The sequence below is a fragment of the Vespa crabro genome, chromosome 8, assembly GCF_910589235.1.
Source record: "Vespa crabro chromosome 8, iyVesCrab1.2, whole genome shotgun sequence".
Taxonomy (NCBI): Eukaryota; Metazoa; Arthropoda; class Insecta; order Hymenoptera; family Vespidae; genus Vespa; species Vespa crabro.
In genome coordinates, this window is record NC_060962.1 from 5,996,808 (window position 1) to 6,022,852 (window position 26,045).

At 29.0% G+C, this 26,045-nt stretch overlaps 2 protein-coding genes across 9 annotated transcripts; both read right to left on the bottom strand.

Annotated features, from left to right (window-relative positions):
- Positions 1-12: 12 nt before the first annotated feature.
- Positions 13-15,568, bottom strand: LOC124426134 (vacuolar protein sorting-associated protein 13A-like). Of its 2 annotated transcripts, XM_046967441.1 has the most exons (52): positions 15,319-15,568; positions 14,970-15,077; positions 14,759-14,885; positions 14,464-14,626; positions 14,177-14,388; positions 13,931-14,105; positions 13,378-13,853; positions 12,971-13,192; positions 12,779-12,891; positions 12,493-12,701; positions 12,270-12,436; positions 12,085-12,202; positions 11,732-12,028; positions 11,519-11,651; positions 11,195-11,425; positions 10,987-11,126; positions 10,817-10,914; positions 10,464-10,663; positions 10,203-10,382; positions 9,932-10,121; positions 9,689-9,858; positions 9,183-9,566; positions 8,948-9,114; positions 8,601-8,862; positions 8,408-8,471; positions 7,805-8,142; positions 7,577-7,718; positions 7,196-7,497; positions 6,944-7,112; positions 6,684-6,875; positions 6,371-6,612; positions 6,036-6,300; positions 5,744-5,898; positions 5,453-5,655; positions 5,048-5,384; positions 4,741-4,953; positions 4,196-4,672; positions 3,832-4,101; positions 3,400-3,750; positions 3,142-3,321; positions 2,819-2,953; positions 2,607-2,758; positions 2,344-2,512; positions 2,048-2,241; positions 1,774-1,957; positions 1,565-1,702; positions 1,320-1,437; positions 1,087-1,210; positions 876-942; positions 659-804; positions 471-594; positions 13-232 (listed from the first exon to the last, which is right to left on the bottom strand). In XM_046967441.1, the coding sequence occupies exons 1-52, from the start codon at positions 15,457-15,459 to the stop codon at positions 92-94; spliced, it is 10,275 nt and encodes a 3,424-aa protein (XP_046823397.1). In that variant the 5' UTR covers positions 15,460-15,568; the 3' UTR covers positions 13-91. The 2 variants fall into 2 exon arrangements, with proteins under 2 accessions (XP_046823397.1, XP_046823396.1); XM_046967440.1 differs by having other exon boundaries at positions 1,774-2,241.
- A 464-nt stretch (positions 15,569-16,032) lies between these two features.
- On the bottom strand, positions 16,033-25,863 carry LOC124426137. Of its 7 annotated transcripts, none has more exons than XM_046967451.1 (12): positions 24,727-25,862; positions 24,504-24,577; positions 22,684-23,013; positions 22,215-22,448; positions 21,957-22,145; positions 21,472-21,882; positions 20,907-21,374; positions 20,011-20,298; positions 19,186-19,647; positions 18,962-19,098; positions 18,747-18,865; positions 16,033-18,661 (listed from the first exon to the last, which is right to left on the bottom strand). In XM_046967451.1, exons 3-12 carry the CDS (start codon positions 23,011-23,013, stop codon positions 16,602-16,604), a joined length of 4,698 nt encoding a protein of 1,565 aa, XP_046823407.1. In that variant the 5' UTR covers positions 24,504-24,577; positions 24,727-25,862; the 3' UTR covers positions 16,033-16,601. The 7 variants fall into 7 exon arrangements, with proteins under 7 accessions (XP_046823407.1, XP_046823414.1, XP_046823413.1 ...); XM_046967458.1 differs by having other exon boundaries at positions 21,246-21,374; positions 24,727-25,861; XM_046967457.1 differs by lacking the exon at positions 20,011-20,298 and having other exon boundaries at positions 24,727-25,863.
- Positions 25,864-26,045: the final 182 nt, after the last annotated feature.

Sequence of the window (26,045 nt, forward strand, 5' to 3'; positions counted from 1 at the left end):
ATGAAGAATAACTTGCATTCATAATAGAGTTTATTATGCCGAACTAATGTAAATATACATCAATTTTTCTTTTATAGTCAACTTTCATATATTATACATCTTGTTTGGAACAAATACTGCTCTCCATATTCAAAGCCATTGCAGTATTTATTTTGCGACACAGCCATTCCAGGACTTCCATTTCCTTACTTTCCAAATACCAGTCTACAACGGCTGTTGACGCTTGTTCATTCTATAAAGTACAGAATTTTTTATCAGTGACTCTTCCATTGGTTTGTGAGCATTACATGGAACTATTTGGAATTTTTTTTTTTTCTTATATTTATCACAAAAAATTTGATTTGCATAGGTATATGCATATTTACATATGCGTACTGGCACTAATATGCACAAATACGTCTTTATATTCCCATATAAGCATAAGAACTGCTAGGATGTATTTTTTGAATCATTTATAATGAATTAAATACCTTATTTACGTGCAGAACAAGCTTATCCTCAACAACAGTTGGTGGAGATAAATGATTCATGTCAATGGACCATTTGATATTCCACAATCCCCATGCAGCCGCTTTTTCTATCAGGTAAACTCGTCTGAGGAAGAAGAAGTGTGTATTAAGTAATTTTGCTATTTTTTTTAGTTATAAAACCTACTTACTGTAAAGATATAAGAGCAATCAGTTTTCCATCGTTAGAAAGTATACTATGTGCCCAATAGGTATCCACTTGTCCATGGTAATCTTTATTTATGAGCTCTAACAAATGCATTCCTTTAGCTTTGTGCGTTGAGTATAACTCGACGCCCTGTGAAAAGATGAATTAATCTTTTACAATGCAATTGCAATGCACAATGTATATATTGTACATGCACTGACCATGTAAGGGCTGATGAATCGCGGTAAACGAATTCGAGAAATGAATTTACATCCCATTTCCTGTATCCTAAAATATATATTACTTATATATTATATATATAGACACATTATTTTAATTTTTATAAGTTAAAAACTTGATACAAAAAACAAAGAATTCATATTATAAAAGATATAATCACTTACTTTACATGATAACAAAACTAAGTCTTACCTTTTGATTATGTTCTCTATTAACTTAGGACACGTTTCTGCAGAAGCATTTTCTATCTTAAAGAATGCAGAAATTTTTTTTCCCAATGTTCTTAAGTAGTACTTTAATTCTTCTCGTTGAAGACCTATGATATTTGTTAAAGTAATTATCAATAAAGTGACGTTTACACGAATAAAGTTTATAAATATTTGTAGTAAATATAAGTTATTAATCATGATCTATATTATACTTACTATTTGTTGACAAAGAAATCAAACCAGAAAGTTCTAATTCAATGTCAGTAGAGAAAACTTTATTTATAGAGAACTTGGCTGGAGATATGTCAATACTATGAAAATATAATTCTTTTTCCTACAAAGAAAACAATATGAGATCCATGAAAACAAGTGATATTTATATTAACATATTTATATTAACATATTTTAAACACATTTTAAATATTTTATCTTTCTTCTTTATAGTTTATAGCATCTAATACCTTAGAGCGTTGATTATGTGATTCACAGTTGTTCAAGTTAACAACCGATGGAATTATAGTATCAGCAGTAGCATGTCCCAAAAGACATGCAATATCATGGGACAATTTTTCTGGTATTTCTTCTCCACATATTAATATCTACGAAAACATTTAGTATTATCTAGCTGATAATCATAATATGAAAATACTAAAAAGATTTTGTTACTCACTGAATTTGGATCATAAAAATTATTTAGAGATTTGAAATTATAACCATATTGATTTCCTAAAACCGTGATCGAATGTATCAGAACTTGAAATTGTTGTATAAATTGAACCATATAATTCCGTGATATTTCCAAGAGTAATTGTTTAATATTGGTTGTAGTAAAATATTTCTCATAGTATGGAAATCTGGTATGGTAATGAAAATTAAAAATTTTTTCATTAGTATACATACATTTGATCCAGTTCAAAAGAGTACAATAGAATATTAATACAAACTTAAACTCTGCATGTTTTTCGAAAGATCCATTTTCTGCATATTCGAAAATATATTTAACAATATTATGATAATCTGTCAGGTCACTAGAGTTATATATTTTAGGTCCCTCTGTATTGGCTAATAACTTTAAAGATATTATAACTGGAGAGATATACATATATTCAATTATAGTGGTTTTGTTACGCCGTAAGTTCTATAATTACAATTTTTGTTATTTATAATCATTCATAAAAATGGTGGCATTAACAATATATAAGGTGCTAGAAAAACAAAAAATAAAAATATGTTTACATACGTCAGTATTTTTGTGATGCATATGTGTATGGACATTCGAAACATCCTTTCGAAGTTTTGCCGCTATGGAATACTTCGTTTCTGTAGTTTTCGGAATTAAGTTAATTAATGATAGCGCGACTTCTTCTTGGAGATTTATATTGAATTTTTTGAGAATGACACTTATACCCCTACAAAAAATGTCGAATATGTATACATGTTATAAAAAAACTAATTTGATAAAAGTACGGTCTATTTGATAGTAATGTTGTTATATGTACGCACTTATAAATCGTTCTATGCAGCTTATTCTGTTTTAACAAAATAAATTCTAAACAATGCTTTGATTTATGATTGCCCATAAAGTTAGTGATACTTTTTTCTAAGCTGCAGTGTAGGACAACAGGAAAAGTGACATCGTGAAGTTGATTATCTACCTGAATATAAACAATTTTGTAATTATTACTGTTATGAAATATGCATTGCAGTCAAAGTACCTGTATTCGATGAATGTAACCTTGGAAATATGTCATTGTCATTGATTGCCTGCAATGTATCCAAATTCCTGGTGAATATGTTCTACGTAATTTTCCAAAAAAGGGTTTTGTCATATGCATTTTCACAAGATCAACCTATGATGATAATATAATAGAAAAGTTCGTTGTATATATGTAATATGTGTGTATATATATATATATATATATATATATATATATATATATATATATATATATATATATACACATACATATACATACATACATATACACATATATAATGTAACATTCTTAATAATTAAAAGTTCATAGTACGGACTTACGTCAATAAAATTATCCAATTGTGTTTTTTTGAAGGAATTTATATATTTATTTTCTAACCAAGCACTTAATTCAAGTGATAAAGTTTTCCATTTTTTTCCAAAACAGAGTTCCCAACACGCAGAAGAATCAGTTATACTTGCATATATAAATTCTTTAATTCTTTCATTGCATTTTGAAATCTAAATTAAATATATTATGCCCATAGGTATTAAAAGTATGTAATAGTAATAATTACTTCAATACTTTAAGCTACTTACAATGCTAACTCCAATGCCTGCAATTGATAGAAATATTTCTCGTTTGCTAATTTCAGGTTCAATAATACTCCGTGCTTTTAAAAATATGCTTTCATCTTCAGTGAATAATAAGATACGTTGTGCAGCTTCCATATAGCTCACCCAATAAATAGTAATTTTATCTTTTCGCATTTGTCCTACTCTAGATGATTTTGTTTCAGAATTACAATTTTTATCATCATCAGCACTAGTAGTTATTTTCTCTTGTGAGTAGGATGATCTTGTATGCAAGAGTGACTTGGCAGTGGACACAGTGCAACCATCTCTGCATTCAACAGTAACAAAAGGTACAACTTCTTGTCCAAAGCCATCCTGCAATTAAATATAATATTATTAACATAGAGATAAAAATCAATAAATACTAATACGAAAAATAACATAAATAATAGTTACAGTTTCAAATCGAGCCTTGTAACTAGATTTTTTATTATTGTAAATATTCCACATGAGTTCTCTTGACATACTGGGATCATCCCATGTATATAGTGTACTTTGAAATGGATTTAACAAGGTCACTTGTCCAGAGTTAATTTGATTGATTTTAAGAAATAGTTCAGTACAAAGATTATCAACTCTCACTGGTACATCCCCAATCATATATTTCCGAAATACAATGTAATATGGAGTATTTGTTCCACCTTCAATTTCTATGCATAGAGCTGACTATAAAATAAAGTTGAATATAGCATATCTACTTTATTCATTCATTTGATTGATTTATTTTTTTAGTAAAATTGATTAATAAATATGAACATACACCATTATCCATTCTTAATACAGTTTTTCCAATTTGTGTGATATCAAAATGCTGAGAATCTAATAGACTATGTTTCCATTTTACCCTCATTTTTAATGATTCTGTAACTGGCCAAAATGGAACTTCTTGTCCAGGTAATAAATCATTCCATAAATCAGCATGATCATTTTCTTCCATAAATCTTAGTGCCTTTTTTGTTTTGTTATGAACAAAAAAATACGGTAGAAAAGTAATAATTTTTGTGAATAATGGAGACAAACGTGAGTTACTTATTTCTGCCAATATTCGATATTTTCTTCCGCGTTCAATATCTTTGCAAACAATTAAAGACATAGAACTGATTCCATTCAGAAAAAATGGCAGAGACCATTCAGACTGATGAGCTCTCAATCTAATAGTATCTTTCTTATTATTTTTTTGCGACAAAACCAATAATTCCTCTTCTGGAATCTCGTAGGATAGATTTATATGACATTCCTAAAAATATGAAATTAACATAATCGAAAAATAAGTTTTTTTTTTCTACAAATAAAAATATTGTTTACCTGTATAAATAATGGTAAACCAGTTTTATTAACTATCCAATATTGAGCATGCATTATAATATACCAGCTTTTAATTTTACACAATTCAACACGTATTATAAATGGATTAATTAAGTACGATTCATTATCTGTACTCATTAATACAAATTTTCTTTCCAAATTCATATTGACTTTTATAGTTCCAGTCCATTGAGTTCCCAAATAATTTTGAATCTATATAAAAGTGTACAATGGCATAAATACGGAAATTTTAACAATATATGTATATATATATATACACATTATTTTAATTTATAATTATACGTGCCTTAAAATTGAATTGTATATCACCTGTATACATTAATGAGTGCACATTTACTTTATCACCTGGTTCAATTTTTACTTCATAATTTATACAAGGTATTCCAATATCAATAACAAAAGGTAACTGGTTATTGAGTATAACAGGTGGAATGATATTTATTAAATAATTTGGTACTCTAGAGCCTTGCGGGATTAACATTGGAACTTCAGTACCCACTACTTTTATGCAAAATACATTTTGATTTTCATTATTTTTTAATTTACAAAACACATCTTTGCTTGTGTCAGTTATTATACTTAATTCTTTCCAATAAATACCTTCATCGCTAATCTGATAATTTCTACAATATATTTTACGTTTGTTTATATTCCTTGATGAAATCTTAGCTTTATAATAAAAATTACTTACTCCAAATATGCTGGTTCTATATATATAGGAAAATGATATGCAATATAAAGCGGAACATTGTAAATACAGTCTGGTTCAATAATTCCCATTCTTATATTGTCATCAAAGGGATTTATTGCTTCTCCAATATCTGCCAATTTCAATGTTTCTGCCAATTGTTTTTTATAATAAAGGGCTAAAGCATATGACGTTTCGTTTCGAATCTAACATGTAAATAGAGAAATATAAATTGATTTGTGTATCAATCAATATTCATAATTCAATTACAATAATCCTTTTTTTTGTATTTACCTGAAGAGGCGATCGAATCGAAATTGTACGTTGTAAATTCTTATCGATAGTTGTATCTACAACTAAATGATACTGCACATTATGTTTCACAGGTCGAAGTGGAATAAATCTACAACCTTGTCGTTTTGGACAATATACTGAAACATCTTCAAAACCTAAAGTAGCAAATAAAATATACACACATACCAAATATATAATTAAGATTTTAAATACATATAATATATATATATATATATATATATATATATATATATATATATATTAAAATAATACCACATAATGTTTTATTTACCTTCAATAATTATATGTAATATTTCACCAGTGATCATTTTATATAGACAAACTGGAGATTCGTTATTAATTATATCTTGCGTGAATATTACACCATTCGACGGATTATCTTCGAAATCAATTAGCCCATTTTCATTAGTAATCCATTGTGGGCTTGTGCTACGAGAAATATGCTCAATATCAGGCGTGTTTGGCGTACTAGGAGGAGAATCGTCACATTGATAGTTTCGTGCAGTAAGGACTCGTGTAGTACTTTTACCATCAATCTAAAAAAAAATATAAAAATTATGAATAATATGAATATAGAAAAATTATATATATTCTCCTATAATTTACCTCTTCTTGAACAAGCAGCTCTATTCTACTAGCATGGCCTATATTATTTTGCAAATTTATCTCATTTATATTTGTAGGTATTATAGGTATCCCATTCTTGACCTCTACAAATGCGTCTATAATCATATTCATAATTGCGAGATTACTTGGAGTAATCGTAAAATTAATAACATCTTCACTGGATATAATGATATACATTGTTGTTTGCGCCAATTTAATTTGTGTTTCAGTAACAGGACTTGCTAAAAACAAATATTTAATCACACATATTATATTGTTAATATGTTAAAAATAATTCACAAAAAGTACATACATAGTTCGATATTACTTGTTGATGGTGGATCTAAACCGTCGTCCTCATTCGCGCTTGAATCAGCTGAATCACTATCTTCATCTTCACTGCTTTCATTACAGAATAAATAGTTTGTAGATTTTGCTAACTTTTTTGCATTATCATCATCATCATCATCGGAATCCTCGTCATATCCAGGATATATATCCATGCCTGAAAGTGTTGTTTATAAAAAACGTTGAAAAAAAAATTTGTTTTTTAAAATTATTATTTTATACTACCATTAATTTGTAAAGAAATTGTATGTTCGGGGTTGATAAAGACCATATCCATTGAATCCTCGTCTTCATTAGTATCAATATTTTTTTTCTTTTTTAATGTATCTTCCTCTGTACGCTGCCATGGATCTGTCCAATTTGAATCAATAACACATGATTCTCCATTATACATCTAATAAGAATATTGAGATATAAGATGTTTATTTATATGTTCATTATAATTATTGTAATGTATTTTAAATTTAACATCCTTACTTTTATAGTTAATATCCATGGTTTATAATCAGTACCATCTTTTGTACAAAGTTCAATAAATGGTTCCCAAACTTTATGGTCAATATCATAACAAAACGCATGAACATTTAACTTTGATTCTAAATGAAAATTTTTGTACCAATTATCAATGCTAATGTCAATAACAGTTTCTATTCGTACCATAGGAACTTTTTCTTTGCTTGTTTCCATTTCTATTAATATATATACTGGTATTGGTTTCAAACAAAAAGTTATATGTTGATTGTTATAATCATGTAATAGATCTAAATTTCCCAATAATTCTGGATATTAAAGAAGTATTATATTACAAAAGTGATATATGTTTCATAAATAGTTTATAAATATTATGTAAATACTTACCATTTTCAACTTTTTTATAAGGTATGCTAGATACACTTTTGGGTGACCACAGATCAGTATGTTGATTAAAATCATGCCCAATAGTTCTATCATCAGATTTTAAACCAATATTTGTTATAAAACTTAAAGCTTCATTGATTATCTGGAAGTGTTAATGTTTAAATAAGTTTCATTTATACATTTCTTTTTCAATATTCCCATAATATATGTTTTAATAAAAATACTTACATCTATAAAAGTATGCATAATTCCAGGAGAAAGATGAATATAAACAGGACTTATAGAGACTACAATATCCATTGTATGATTTAGCAATTCTTCTTTTTTGCATATTTCTACATCACATGGACGAAGTAACCAATGTGGTGATTGACGAAGATAGGTCCCTTGACTTGTACTTTTAGCACGAACATTTGTGATTGTACAAACTATTGAAGAGAGACAATTATGGCTGCTACTCTCTATGATTATTTCAGCTTGAAATAATATTATATGTGTATTGTTGGATTTCAAATCTCCAAATAGTAAAATTTCTGGCTTTTGTATTCGTACAGATATAGCAACATCTAAAAATCGAAAAATAAATGTCATAAAATATTAATAATTACCAATTTTATCGAACATAATATGTACAACAGTAAAATGCTTAACTCAATAATTGTTGAAATAAATTAAAAATACTAACATAAAAAATAATAAAAATAACAATTTTTATATAATTAAAAATAACTTTTTATATAATTTTAATATATTTGAAATAAAAATATGAGGTTTCTATCATATGTATTACATTCAGCACGTTATTTCTTGAGTAATCAATTGATTAAATACCTGGTTGTTCCTTACAATATAGCACATAATTCGCATTATCTGATCCTGTTGTATTATCATTGGTCTTGATTTAAAATAAATATATTTGAAAAAATGTGATTACACGCGCAACTGATATAAGATATTAAGTTGTATTCTGCTAATACTAAATATCTTTCTATTGTATACTGATTAATATATTAAATAAACTTACATATGGGCCACTATTGTTTTCATATCCATGATTGATAATGCCTCCTTCAATTTGATCATGTGGTAAAGCATCCACAAAATATCGTACAAGATGAAATAAAAATGGTATTGACAAATTAATCCTTGTTTCTTGAATAAGAATATCGAAACATTTATCACCTGTTGGTGCTTGATTATATGTTATATCAACTATTGGTGACAATGAGACAGAAATGCACGAATCAATATTTAACCCTATTAATTTAGCTGGAGATTGTATAATTCTGAAATACAAAATTTATTATATATAATGTATCTAATATGCATTATTCATTAGATATTAATTGTAATAATATGAAAAATACCAACTTTTTTATAACAAGAGAATCTTTACGTGTATCCTGTAAAATCACACTTTGCAGGGAGAGTTTCATTTGTAAACTATTATCACTATAAAAATCAAATGTATTGATTATTTCTCCAAAGTTCAATTTACATAAACCATGGTTTAAATCTCGTACGGGTGAACTCAACACCTAGAAAGTTAGAAAACATACATATCATATACATAAGCTAATATAATTTTTATATCAAATTTAAATACCTCATCTGAATCTAAAAACAAATTTAATTGTACTCCATCCAAAGTCACATTTATGTTTATTTCACATAAATTGGCTTCATTTTGAGATAGAAAAACTTCTAATTTTTTAACCATTGCATTTTCAGTATTAATATTCTCTGAAGATTTATCCATCATAGAATATCTTTTATTTTCACATTTTCCTTGTGAAAATACAATTTTTGAAATATTATCTTTCCATACCGACATTACAGATTGTAAATCTCTTTGACTAAGATTTATACATACAAAATCTACAGATCCGTGCATTTTAAACAATCCACATGTTTCATATTCCATTATAGTATGATATTCTGTTTTTCTTTTAATGTCAAAATGAATATAAATAGGTTCAATAATAGGTTCCTATAATAATGATATATCATATAATATAAAATAAAATAACTAATATATTTTATATATAATATAAAAAATAACTAATGTATTTTTTTTTTATATTATTTAAATATTAAAATTTGTATAGTAACCTGTACTTCTAAATCTCTACTTAATGTCATAATAGCTCTAGATACAGTCATTGATTTCAATTTTAATAGGATATTATCCATTATTATGTGATTCCCATCAATAGAATGAGTTTTAATAGTTTGGGTTGTTAGATCAACTTTTTTGAAAAAATTTTCAACAGATAGTACACCTAAAACATATTATATACCAATTATATATTACAATAAATTCTATTGAATTAAATATTTATATTTGACATATACCTGTATCAAAAACTATTAGATTTGCAATGTCTTTTCTCTGTGGTAGAAGAAATGTAGGTCCTTGTATGTCAATAAAAATATGTAATTTTATAGCACTTCTTTTAAATTCTTCAACATATGTTATGCATTTTTTTTTCAAGTATATTATAAAATGTGTAAAAAAAGATGAAGCAAATGGTGATAAGAAATACTGTATAATAAGAAAAATTACTATCATTAATTATTTCAAATTTAATTATATTAAATATTATTATTAATATTCAATTCTTACGTGTAGATCTTGTAATATCTTTGAAATTAATACACAATTAATTCGTCCAATAGACAATTTAAATGTTCCATGTGACATAACATCATCTTGATTTGTATCAATATCAGAACACACATACAATTTTGGAGTGTGTCTCACATATTTTATATCCAAAACTTTGTCTTCATCAGTTGTTAATATCTTTAAACAAGATACATATGAATCTATATAAAATAAAAAAGCAAAATAGCATAATAGTATAATATATATAAAAATAATTACTTTTGCATAGAGTGTTTCTTCATTCAAATCTTCAACAAGTAAATTTCTTAAATGGATACGGAATACCATTCTTTCATTAGCAATGTAGATACAATCATTTTCTATACCCAATATTTCTATTTTCATTATATCTGAATCCTTGTCACATAACCGAATGGTTAATGAACTAATTCTTGCAGAATAATTGAGCTTAATTGCACCTGTAAGAACACAATATTATTATATAATTGGAAATAAGTTATATATAATAATTTATATATCATTTGTCATTATATAATTAGCTATATTTATAAATATTTTGTATTTTTAATTTTATTTAAAAATATAAAAATATTGTATATTTTTAATTTTACCTGGAGGGATGGGTGGATCATGATCATTCTCTTTCCATTCAATAATTTCTAAACAAAGTTTTTTAATAAACTCAAATAAAAGAGTTCTACATAATATTCTAAAATAAACATGTTTTAAATTAAAAATATATATTTAAATAAATAAAAGTAGAAAAAGGTAATATACATACTGATTAATACTGCACCAAAAATTTTTTGCTTTCAGCAATGCAGATCTATGAAGAATAATATTCATGTTCACAAGATTTATAAGCAATGATCTTTCAATATTTTTAAAGAATGCTTTAAAATCTGGACAGTCAGATCTAACCTAGAGATAAAAAATCTTTAAAAAATGACATTCAATGTACAAAAATAAATTGAAAATATTCAAGATACCTTGCGATATGATAGAACAAAAACTTCGTGAAATTCGCCTGTTGAAATAAATTCTAAATACGATCCAGTAATATCTGCACTTGTTTTATCAAGCAGAAGTATAGAACCAATACCAAATTGGATGGCAAATCCATATTCCATTATGCCACTTTCAATATACACTGTATGTAATCTTAAATTTAAATATGGTTCTTCTCTAGTTTCATTCATAAATCCCACATGAAGAGAAAGCTAAATTTTAAGTATAATATATTATTGTAAATATAATAAATGTAATTAAACATAAAATAGAAAAATGAAAAAAGTGATTGTAGAAATACTAACCTCTCCAATAGCAAATCTTACAAGGAAATTCATATGATTATATGGAGACACATTGTCATCAAAACCATACAAATTTATAGTTTTAGATAATAATTCTAAATCTTCTTCGCTAACTTCAGAAGATACAACACTTCTGTTGAATTGATATTACATTTATAAAAATATACACAATACATAATTAATGTAATCAATGAAAAAATATTGTTTTATTACCTATCAAGCCTTGGTACATTATTAATTAAAAGTTCTTGCATAACACGATCAAATTTTTTTTGAGCTTTAGTAACAGTTGGTAGACATATACTCTGCTGTATTCGTTTGAGCTCTTTTAATGATAAAACAAGTATATTTTTTTTTATTTTAGGATTGATTTGTCTCATAAATGTTTGATATTCCTTTGTGTAATTCCAGCAAAATATAGATAAAGTATTTAAAAAATATATGATCAATTGTATTTTACTTTCTGATACATTAAATTTCAAACGTGGTACAGATACATTAAGTTTCACTCTGAAAATATGATTGATTAAAATATGTTTTATTAATTGCTATTTATTATGAATTACCTTGGTAATTGACGATATTCAGGCTTGATACTATATGAAATAGTAGCATTTGCTTGCGTTTTTGATATAAAGTGATATTCCGAATCTTTTTGCTTTCTAGCAGATCTCCAGTCATCCCCTGAATAAGAATGAAACAAAGAAAAAAAGAGAGAAACTTTTCAGGAAGAATTTTTCCTTTTACAAACCTGAATGACAACAAAGGATTTGTCCTCCATTAAATATAATATGAAGTCTGTCATAAAGTAATTCTTCTAACTCCATAAGTGTAGCATCTTCTAATTGCAAATTGATTGCTTGTAATTCATTGACCAATGAAATATTTCCAAAATCCAAAATCATTAAATACCCTTCTCTGCAACATATAGTGTCACCACAATTGCAATAGAAAATTTACTATATTAAATTTACCTTTGTATAGATCCATGTTCTGGAAATACAATATAGGGCCCACCTATATCAATTTTTAAAGTTATTCTAAACGTTTGTGATGTAATGCTATCTATGAAATTCAGAAATTTCATAACACCACTATTGTATAATTTATATGACCAAGTAAGTGTATCTTTAATATAAGGATTGCCCAATTTAAAAAAATTAATAATTTCCATCATAGCATACTGAAAAATAATATAGATAACAGCATTATTATATAATACTAAATTTATTATATTGATTGGAAATATTATATTATTACATGATGATAAATAATTTCAATAGTTTCTAATTTTACTGATAGATCAAAACTAGGATCCATATCTTTTCCATTTTTTTCAAAGTCTAAAGCCAAAAAATTAGTTGATACATTCCCTGTAAATAAATAACTTTACTATAGTTAATATAAGGTATTATCAGGTTTCAATCATTTTAATATGTAGATATGTATTACCTGTTAAAATATTATCGACAATGATCAAAGGAACTAGATCACCCTCCTGTGAAACTCCTTCAACTACACAACTTTCTGCTCTAGTAGAAATTTTGAATGCTGATAATTTTGGCGCTGTCTCAATACTTGTTAGAAATTGTGTAACAGTAGCTACAAGTACTTCCTTATTTTTGCTTAGTAAGCTCAAAGAAAAATTTGCCAAAGTAAAATTGTATTTGTAATCTGAAATATACATAGTACTTTTCAGATTAAATTTTTTACTAAATATAGGAAATAGATGTAGTGTTATGAATCAAATGAATTGTTATGCATTATAAATCAAAATAATTCATTAAAAAAGAAGTTTATAATACGAACATGTTAAGTGTTCCAGCAAGTAAAGTAGAATATATTATCATTGATCATACCAATTGGTCTTGACAATTTCTCCAACTTTATTTTTGCACTTGGACCATTATCAGGTAAATTGTAGAACATCCTTCTCTTATCCTGATCAATAGATTGTACATTATCTTGTGATTTATTTTCATTCGGTAATACAATTTCTTTTTCCTTCATTGCACCTGCTTTCAATGATTCATGAGATTGCTTAATCTTTTTATTTCGTAATTCTTGCCTAGCATGTTCTCGTGCTATCACTATATTTACTATTGTTAAATTATCTTCGAGTTTTTGCATATCCAGTTTCAATTCTGTATCATTTGGTTGTAATAAAATTTGAGTATACATTTCTTTATATTTTTTATAATTTTTTCTATGCTTCTCTATATTTTTCCATATATATGGTCTAATGTATTGATCTAGGACAGAATAATAGGCATATTTCCACCATGATGAAGGGCTCTCTTGAATTTTCTTCTGAGGTCGATATTTTCGATGAGGTCTACAATGTTAAACAAATAAAATACATATACAAGATATTCTGAAAGGTAATAAAACCAAATATCTTTAAATATACACCTGTTAATAATTGCTCTTAGTAAAGAATCATATAGATGGCAAAATGTAATATATTGCATTTCTGAAATTTGCATTGCCACATCTTGAAGAACAATATCAATTAAAATTCGTGAAGTTTGCACATCACTGCCCTTATGTATAATTATTTTTATTTTTGCTGTGAATGGCTTTAATACTATAAACAAAAAAATATATGAATATCTAATTCATATAATATTTCTTTAATTTCAATTTTTATATACATACAAAATTGAAATTCTTTATTTCTCATGCCAAACGTTTGGAGTGATTTAAGCATTGTCCCTTTCCATGCAAGAAAACTGGCAAGATCCCATTTGGATGGACAACTTTGTAGAGAAGATTCCGTATCATGATCCATATATATACTAAGAGACTCAGCTCGTACCAATTGATAAAGGGTTTGTGAATTAGTTGAATAAATTCCTGGTTTCCATTTACTAGAATATAAAATAATTTGATTGTTGTAAAAGTATATCATATTAATGTGTTATGTTATCTTATAATAAGCTTACTTGTTTGTTGTTGTCATAGATATGCTTTGTATACAAATACCACAAGCAGATAATGAGTTACAGAAAAGTTTTTCTTCATATCTAATGTGTATATTATTTATTGTAATCTGAAAATTCCTCATAATAGATGTCACTATGCCATCAAAAAAATTGAGGGGCAATCCTAAAGAAATATAATAAAATAATTTTTTTAACTACATAAATAAAACTTGCACTTGATATTAATTCAGATTATAAAAAAACTTTTATTTATATAGCTTATAAATATAAAAAAATATTTTAATATTTTAATTACCAGCAGTAAATGCTTCATCTCCCTCAAGATCTTCCAATATTTTTCTTTTTTCAGCTCTTAATAATTTCTTTTGTAATTCCATATTATATTGGCCATATAATATAGGAACAGCTACTATAAATATATCCTTATAAAAAATAAAATGTTAAATTTCTATCAATATGTTCAAACTGTAATAAAAATCATTTTATATCTATTTCTATGTCATTACCTCTATGTATATAACGACTGGCTGTGAAAGCAATCCAGTCCATGGTATCTTTAAAATTATTTTTCCTATTAAACCAGCCTCTACTCGTATAGGTAATCCAAGTTGATACTAAAGGTATAGAAAATTAAATATATATATATATATACATTTTCATAATTGTTCTTAATAATGATACATAAAATAAATGATGAATGATTATAAATAAATAAATAAATAAATAAATAAATAAATAAATAAAAAAAAAAAATAAATAAATAAAAATAAAGAAATAAATAAATAAGGGACGTCATCTATTAGATATAAATGTATTAATGTGAATAAAATGTTGCACAAAAATTGATTATTTTACCAGAGCTTCTGGTTTTAATTTAAGATCTGTGAGACATGTGTCGCCCGAAAAAATACCAATATTAAATCTTTCTGTATCTAAATCTTCAACGTATCTGCCCAAAAGACGATTTAAAAACGCTGCTATAGCTCCTTCAAACATTATTGTTACTATTAATGACCAAATTATATCTCTTATTTCACTTAACCAACCACCTTACAATATTCATTATAACCTCGAGATAAGTTGCAACTAGTATAATGCAATTCGGTCAGGCGCAGAAATGACACGTCTTTATTGATTTTTTCTCTCTGCAGCATCTTATTATTCTCACTTTTAGTATGGAATTTTGTCAGTTCATATGAATATCAAAAATATTTTTTCGTAAAAATTTAAATATCAAAATCAATTATATATAACAAATATTATAATATAAATGTATAGAATATTTAGTTTGGCGCTCAAAAATTAAATTTAAAATTATTGATAACAGCATTTCCTGCTGCATTGTTTTAAGAATGATGTACCATCTTGTAATATAATTTGATACTATCGATACATCTGTCGGTAAAACAGTTATATATCAACATCGGAGATGGAAAAAGATTCATAGGATATACATAACAAGGTAACAAAAATATTATATCTTTGATAAAATCGTATATTTAAATTATAAATCTATAAAGCACATTTATATAAAAAAATTCAAGATCTAACCATTAAAAATAAAACATATAAGAGAAAAAATATTTTATTTTATTAATAAGTAGAAAAAATTGTACGCATTCGTACACCGAACATAACATATTTATTAGTAAGATTATTCTTAGGACAATTTTAAAGATAATAATCGTTGTTATTTACAAAAAGGTAATGGAGCGCTTATTGGTCTTTTATTGATAACAATTATTATCATTGTTTATAGATACATCAACTTTACAAACCAGCTTATAACAAAGAAATTTTGTTGCTTAATATTAAATTATAATATAAGAAAAAGAAGTATTCAAACCATTATGATGCATTCAAAATTATGCTTCTACATACGCGAGAAAAAAATTCTAGTATACAGTTATGCATACTACATAAGCGTTATTTGAAATCCACGTATGTACTTCTTACATCATTTGGATCATATTTGATATGGCTAAATATAGTTTTTCTTCTTCTTCTTCTTCTTAATGAAAGAAATATGAAATTCGAGATAGATATCTTATAATCACATATGCGATAACCGTTCTATTAGATGGCACAATGGCGTTTTATCATACTTTATAAATCATTCTAGCATGATAGTAAACGATTCAAACGAAAACGCGCTGTTTGGTCTCTCCAGTATTTGGATCCACTATAACTTTTTCTTTAAAATTATTAACGTGCGACGTATTGACATTGAACGAGCTAGAATTTCCATCTGTTTGAGGAAAGAATCTTCCATCTGCATACTCTTTAAAAAGTAATTCTGTGTTTTTACCCTGCTCATCTTTCCCGTTAACAGCTACCTTTCTCATCGTTAGTGTGAGTAATTCTATGATGAGATAAGATTCGGGCTTATATAGTCGTGTGAAATGCAGTCTGATGTGATCACCCACATTTTCATCTCTCCGAGGAATATAATCGCAATGTGGGCAAGATGGCGTCATTCGTTCAATTCCATGACGTCTTTTATGAGCATCCATAGCTTCCTTGTCGCTCGTTGAAAAGGGGCAATTCTGACAACGAATCATCTCGGTGTCATTTTCGTTCGATGGCAATAGCATTCCTTTTTTCTGCATCAAAATTAAAGTTTGCTTGTCTTGATTTGAGACCTGCATTGAGTTCGTTGTCGTTGAAACCGATGTTACACCACCGCTGCCAGCTACTGTGTTTATGGTCGATACGGAAATTGTTGTAACAGGTGTTATTGTCGTACTTGATCTAATTGTTTTACCAGAACGACAGTTTATTGTCGTATCGATGATACCATCGCTATCAATTGATATAGTATCGTCTTCTAAACGTCGTCGAGAAGCTTGTGCCTCTGCATTGGCTTGATGCTTCTTCAGATGTTGAATATAATTTGCGTAATATTTAACAGAGTAATCGCAGGTATCACATCGATATCGCTGTTTAGCACCATGTAACGTCAAGTGTACTCTATACTGTTCGCGTTTCTCGAACGCCGAAGGACACTTATGACATTTGTAACGTTTTTCCTTCAATCGACCGTTACGTAAATAACCCGGATAAACGAAATTTGGATTACCGTGCATGTATACACCGAATTGTGGATCAGGTGCACATGCCGAAGAAGAATTCGGTGATGCGCTATCGCTCGTTTCATTATGTCTTCGGTGTACCACTTGATGTTTTATTAAATTTTGAGCTGTTTTGGAAGAATAATCGCATTCTGAACATTTGAAACGATTGTTCGATCCATGTAGGGTCATATGATATTCCAGAGCATCTAATTTGAAATATCGTGCTGGACACTTAGCACAAGTAAACACTTGATTACTAGCTCGTTGATTAGAGTTCCCTGTGAAAGAAGTGTTTAGTGGGTACGGTGTACCTTCTGAAACTTGCACGACAATCCATGCTACGTTAATCGACGAGTCGCCGAATTCTTGATTGTTAGCCTCCACGCATGCCGTTGGAGGTGGTGGATATCTCTGCGAGTGTCCATACAAAGTCAATAGATATTTTGTCCGTTCTTGATATTCAGTAGAATGTGCTTTCTGATGAGCAAAAAGATGAGCTGGCTGGCGTGCAGCATACGAACACCATGGGCACATGTATGCTAGCTCGGTCGAATGATAACGCAAATGTATTCTCAATTCTTTTTCGCATAGAAATCGAGCTGGACATTTACTGCAACAATGTACTAATCGTAAATCACGCAAATCTGGTTCAGCTCCCAAAATTGGCTGATACGTCAGTCCAAGTAACACCGCCAAATCATTGAGCTGTTGTGAATCGGATCGCGTTTGATCGACCAAGCAATGAACGGTACCTAAAGAGCCTGAATGCATGTTCGTGTGAGCGGTCATCACTTCTCTACGCGTACAACTAAAACTACAATCCTCACAGGCAATTAGGGGCTCTTGACTTGGATAATCGACGTGCATCGTCTCGTGATCGCGAACCTCGGCACGACGAGAAGTCACGTAAGGACAGTGTCGACATTTCAGCATTTTTGTTAAGGTACAGTCTGGTCGCGATACCCATACTAATGGTGCATCGGGCAATGCACGGGTATCCAAAAGAAGAGGAGGCGGTACACTCGAACTTTTCGTTGGTACACTCGATGGGGAGGATTCTTCATTCTTTGATGTAGTCGGAATATTCTTTTCCAAGGAAGTTTCTTTTTTCGAATTATTATCACCTACGATATTAGAATATTTTAATGAGATTGAGAGCTCAAATTTATTTGTAATGAAAGTGCAATAAAACGATAAAATAGGCCTTACTATCTTCAGAATTTATAGCCTGTAACTTGGACTTTACAACAGGCATGTGAAAATCCATACTTTGCTGATGTACAACGGCCAATTCTTCTCCATGAAGTCTTGCATGTTCTAATAATTCACTAATAAAAAAAAAAAAAAATACTCGAAATGAAGTAAAAAATTTCATGCTCAAATTTATAATATATGCCATTAAATTTATGATAGATTTTACTCACGCTTTTGTATTAACATAATATGGACAGAGATAACATTTAAATATTGCATTATTGTTTGGACGATGATGCATCCGATGCATTGATAAAGATTCTGTGTCTGGTGCAGAGAATGGACAATCTTCACAACCATATGCATTCTATTGATAAGAAACATTAAAAATAAATAAGTTTCGTTATATATAGTATAAAAATATATTCCTTAATTATATAAAAATCATGCTTACCCTTTCTTCATTGGCATTTTGATCTACAACTTCATAATGAGACTTTACGTGTAACAAAACTGTATCTTTATTAGAATCTTTATAGTTACATCGTTTACATTTCCATAGTGTACGCTTACTATCGTCGACAGTTATAGTTGTGGTAGTTGTTGATGCTGCTGTTGTTGAAGTAGAGATAGAGATATTTGTACTTTGTACATTTGCAGTATTACTTTTAAGCAATGATTGCCCACGGTTTTTAACTGCGGCTTTTAGTGGAGGTGGATGTCTTAAAGATATAATGTTTTCATTGTGATTTTCTTCGTTTGTTATTAAAAGAGGATCAACAGCAGAAGTGAGCTCAGCAGTCTGTGAGTATTCTTTATTACTCATAATTAACAACTTAGTTGGTGGTTCACTAAAATTAACTTCTTCTATACTTCTTTCTTCCATATTTTGATCATCCCATACTTGTTGTTCAACCTGAATAAAAAACTTAAATATTTTACAAGTTCATTGGATTTCTGTTATATAGTATAATAACATATAAATCATAAATCATAAATAATAACATATAACATATAACATATAACATATAAATATAAAATCTGCAATGCGTGTTATATTTGTATATATATTTTAAAATAATATAAATATAATATATATATATATATATTTTGTGTTAATATCAAATTATATTTTATACTATTTTTGATATAGCGAATTTATAACCTATTTAGTCTTTTGTATCTGAACATATATATATATTTGTGAATTATTTGTGCCACTTATTTTAATATATAAAGGCATAATTAATAATTCTGTATATGAAACAATAACTTTTACCTGTGCAAGGTATTTATTATATTTCGAATAATTTCGTCGACCTGTTTCATCAGTCATAAGTACTCTAGCAGTCAAATGCACCGGATCTTTTGCTGCTTTAAGCTTAATATGCTTTGTAATATCCCATCTCCAATTAGAACGATATGCGCAGAGAGAACACTCGAATGGTTTCCTATTTAAATGACCAACTATGTGCACGTGAAAACGACTTGCAGTGGATGCCCAAAATGGGCAATGAGGACACTTGAATACTCGTCGTCCATTTGGATGCGTAGAAGTTCCTTCGACCTAACAGAAGATATTTTACTTCTTGACTATAGTAAAGAATATTGTTGTTTATTAAACACATGAAAAGAAGCAGATAAAGCCGTCTCTTTTTTCTTTTTTTATTAAGAGCATACATAGCATATATGAACATTATTATTTCATGAAGATGAAATTGTATTTGAATCTAATGACGTACTCAGCCTCTATTTTTTTTTTAATTACAAAAAATCCAATAATGTATTAAAATAATACATATATTGTAATAGATTTGTCCAATTGGCATACCCTCTCCAGTGTACCTCTGTCTTTGGCAAATTCACTTTTCTACGACTAGATGCAGGGATTTAAAGCATATTAGCTTTTAATCAGCAGCAGTATGTTTTATATAACATATATATATACACACATATATATATAGATATATATATATATATACATATATATATAGATATATATACATATATACACAAGTGTATTATTAAAAGTAAAAGCTTGTAATATGGTTCTACTAATATTAAAACTTTATACTTGACCTTGAAACTGTTTTATTAAAGATAATGTAAATGATGTGAGCAGATCTTATGAGTTTCATGTAAAAGTTCATTTGTGAAACTACATCTACGCCATACCGAAGATCCAGAAGAATTGTGCCCTCCAAGACTGGTGTCCCATTCCAAATGAGAAGGAAATGTATATTCACTACTGTATGCAGCCATGCGAAGTTCCGAGCACTCAGTAACCTTCTCAAAACTACTATCAACTGATGACTCTCTGCTTGTTTGCTGACAACACTGCATGTGTACTTCAAGATCGGTTGTACTTTTGCAACGTCTCCTGCACTTAGGACAACGTGACATGCCCACAGATACGCTGAGAGCAGTGTGGTGTGTTTGTTTGTGACAAGCCAGTTCTTCCATGCTACTAGCTTTAAACGTACACCAACATTTCAGATCGTTCATGTTACTTACAGCTACCTCTGGTATCCCATTGTTCATGGCTGCTGATGTTGATAATTTTTCTTTAAGTTTATCAAAAAAGGAGGCATTTTTTCTTTCGAATGCATTTACTGCATTATTGAGATCCTTCTTTGAGCTCATCTATAGATAACAAGTAACAAAACTTTATAGTAATATATTTTAGATCTATCAGTACAAATAAGTATTTAGTAAAGAACAATTAATTTAAATAACCAACCTCTTTATTCCCATATAATTTAGCCATTTCGGTATCCCTTGCAATTTGGGCAAGTTCAGGTCTTACTCTAACACGTGGTACTCTTAATAGTGTCGTTGATGTATTACTATTTAAAGTAGTATTTGATTTAATGTTAATTGGATTTAACGGAATTAACATAGGCAATGGTTTTTTGGATTTGTTCAAGGCAGCTGGTGCATGACACTCTGCCAAGTGACGCTGCATTTCAGAATCCCAAGCTGTTACAAATTGACAAGCTTTCTCTTCACATTTTAAAGCTATACAATCTGCACCTGCAAGTATACTTTTCTTATCGTCAATTGATTGATCAGAATTAAAAGATTCTTCAAGACTAATTGATGTAGTGTTTCCTGTTGTATTGATAGGTTCCCGAAAATCACTTGCACCAACCTAAGAAAAGTAATTGTACTTAGAAATGGTTCGAATTAAAAATATAAAAACAATTTGATTCATATAATTCTCACCTGATTATAACGCTTTGGACTAATACGTTCAAACGGATTACTTCTACGACTTGACATACCTACTGGAGGCTCATGATGATTCATTTCATGCACAGTTAAACTTTGTCGAATATCAGCAGTAAAATTACATGCTCTACATTGAAAAGCCCCTCCACCACCATGATTACGTGTATGTCGATCCAAATTCCACTAAAATATACACATTTATTTCATGAATATTTTCAATGTTGGATTTGGTAAGTATCATAATAAACAAACCTTATATGGTGTTCTAAAATCACAGGCATCGCACTTGATCATTGGCATGGAGTGATATTTGATATGCTTTGTAAAACGTGCTCGTACATGCGTAACATAACAGCACTTAGCACAACGATAGAATCTTCGTTTTAAATGATGTACTTGATGATGAGTTTCCAGATCACGTGAAGATATTGCATCATAAGGACATATAGGACATTGATTCTCACTTGTATCATGAATGCTTTTGGTCTTTAAAGTTTCAAAAAACAAGGATATTAAAAATGTTAAATATATAAAACTTCATGTCAATAAGCAAGTATGGGCGTGTCAATGCAAAATTTGTCAATATATAAATTACAATAAAAATAAAAAATTTATTATAATAAAGAATAAAATTTAAACCAAGATTATAAATACTTAGAGCAAAGCATTAAAGATTTGTATAGTCTACAAATCTTCATTGATTAAATTAATACATGCTTACCGTTTGTTGACTTTCCTTTTTCACTTGTTCCAAGTAAATATTAACATTGGACTGATCCTTTGGAGATCCTTCACTGATGTCTTTCATATTAAATAATTCTTCCGTAAAAAAAGATTGGTCATTATCATTTTGATTTTCTGTTTGATCATCAGTATTGTAAGATTCCATAATCTCCTTTTCTTCCTCATTTAGATCAACATTATCATTTTTTGCTTCAGTTTCTATTTCATTCTCTTCAAGATCAGTCATTATTTTTTGTATTACATCCGTTTTGCCTTGCTGCTTTGGTCGAGGTCGAAGTGCCCGCAAACGAGGCGGTCTTCCTGACATCTTAAAAGAAATTCGTTTGTTCTCATGTACAATTCGATATTGCATTCTATTTACCAAAGTGAATATTTTTATTTATTCGATTTGTTTATTTATTTCATTGAAAAAATTAATTGAAAGCAATAAAGGAAAAGGATTATCACGAAGCTATATCACCTTCGATCCACACCTCTACAAGTATATTATGAGTAGGCACAAAAACGCAAAGTCAAGTATTAGTCTACTTTCCCAGTTATTCGAATCATAACATTCGTAAAATCACAGCTTTATATAAAGATAAATACTTTCATTTTATCTTTTAAGTCCGAAAATATACAATCCGTAAAACAACAGAAATTGCCATCATTGATTCTTACATTGTTATCGACGGTGTATCGTGCGTGCAAATTCCGGAAGTCCCGGTATAGTATCTCGAACGCAACGAGCCGCCATTTTTTTCTCGTTAGCAATTTGGCTCAATAATAAGAAACGACGATGCCCATTTAACGACCACAATTTTAATCCATAAATAATTATTTTGAAGTATCACTGTTCACTAATCTTTCTAAACTCGTCAAAGCAGATTTTTCGAAAAGTAAAGTACTTCTAAACTTATCAAATATTTCCAAATTCGAAGAAACGTCTTACGCGCAGGATACACATCGTTAGCGGTAGTCCCACATACGCCATTTTATATTTTTCCTACACAACAACGTCCGTATTATCTTGTCACGATATAGAGATCTTTTTACTATTACTTATTATCGTTTTATTTATTCCTGCCAATGTCAATTATATCACGCGAATCATAACGGAATTTAATCAGATTGTACCAAGTAACTTTACACGTAATATAATCGACGTAAAAGAAATGAATTTAATGTGACATACATATCAAATTATTAAAATTGTATTAAGGTAATTCGAATAACAAACATATGTTATTTTATATTCGAATAATTTTACAGAAATTAATTATGTAATTTAATGACTCTATTATTTTTTGATGTATCATTATATATAGTACTCGCTTAGTATACATTATTCATCGTATAAAAATTCATGACTAGACTTTTACAAATGGGAAAATAGCAATTGAATATAATCTCATTTTCATAATAAAAAATAAACAAAAATCAATTATTTTATTTTATCAATGCAATATAACTTTATCAATGAATTCGCGTCGCCAGAAAAGTATAAAGAATTGTAATGCTTAGTATCGTATCATCAAGGTGACCAAGTATAGATATGAACTTAAAACGAAAGGGTATAAAGATATCTTTTCGATGACGATGAAACGCTCGATGCATTAATTTTTACTTTGTTCCGAATGATCATAGTCTATGATCTATAAAAAATAAATTTATATTTATGAATGAACGGTTTACTTTTATTAAAATGATCATAAAAAAAAAAAAAAGAAAAAAAAAATAAAAAAAGATCTAATTTTATCGACGACCGTTTTCGAAGGACATAATGGCGAATAGAAAAATGAAAATACAGATACGAACTTCCGGTAATGGCGATCAACTTCCGTTTCAGTCAATGAGTCTAACTTCCATTAGCTTCCGGTGTCGGGGATCGTCTTCGATGGGTCGAACGGAAGAAGCCCATGTTACGTATTTTAAAAGGACAAATAGCAAAGGCGATGGCATGGAAGAAGAAGATATAATGAAATAAAAATAAAAAAGGGATTACTCGGTTACAGATCTGTTTGTTAGTTGGAAGACAAACCTTTCGGCGCCTCCGTCGTTTCAAGTAAGTTTTCTTCCAATAGAATGACAGTTCCAGTGACGACGATATGGCGATCGACGGCTCGAATACGGCATGCGATTATATCGGCCGAAGACAAATGGTCGATTTGTTCGACCGGTCGGCCGATGTAAACCGATGTTGACCGATGTAGACTAGAAGAGATGTCCGCCGAATTAACAACCGCCTGTCTGCTTATCGTCTGCATACGTACGTACAACCGTGTATGTACGATGGCGAAAGACTCGATACTCTGCGATGCTCGCTCGAGCTGACGTATCGCGCCTTCGTAGAATCCCTTCTCTCTCTCTCTCTCTCTCTCTCTATCTTTTTCGCCCTCCTCTTCTTCTCCTTCTATCTCTCTCACTCCCTCACTCCTCCCGCTCTTTTCCACCCCTTCTCTTACACCTCACTCTCTCTTTCCGTCCCCCTTCTTCCTCTTCTTCACAAGATTTCGATGGTACCGACATATATGTATATATATATTTAGTCCAATTACACACACGTTAAAAGTACCCGTAATTCCTATTGCTTTTTATATTAAGAATGTACTTATTCTTCGTTTATGATTTTTTTTTCCAAATGGACACATCAATTTGTATACTATTATAAAACTCTTTGGAGTAGATTTAGAATAAAGTGCAAAAATTAATAGGTTAAGTCACTGAAGGTACTATTTAACAGTGTAATTAATTTAATATAGGTATATATTTTTTTATCCTTCTCAATAAAGAATATGAAGAAATATTTTTTATAATATTTCTAAATTAAATTAAATTAGTCTCGACGGGAGCGAATAATAGGAAGCGTTTGTGAAATTTTGCTAAAAACGAGAACTCTTCCTCTTGCAAAGCGAATCGGCTCGTGATGCCGATGGCACGATATTGTAAGCGTGGCAGATCGGGCGCCATCTGCAATTCCTGTTTCTGGTTTCAACAACCGGGAACGTGTTCCTTTTGCCTGTGCTTTGCGTTCGATGACTACTGTTATTGCCGTTACAGACTGCCACCTATACCTAACGATATATTACTTAAAACTTGATGGAATCTTTGTAGATTAATTATAAACAAATTTTATAAATATTTTTTAAATAATTAAAAAATCTTTCCTTTTTAAGTTTCTCGCAATCAACCTTGCTACTTCTGAATGCTACTATGCAGAAAGGAGGGAGAGAAAGTCTGACGAGTATGTATAAGATAGAGGAAGAGGGAGAAAGAGAAAGGGGTTAGAAAGAAAAATATAACGATGCTTTATTTATTTTAGCATATTATTTTTTAATATAATTAATTTTTCCTTTAAAA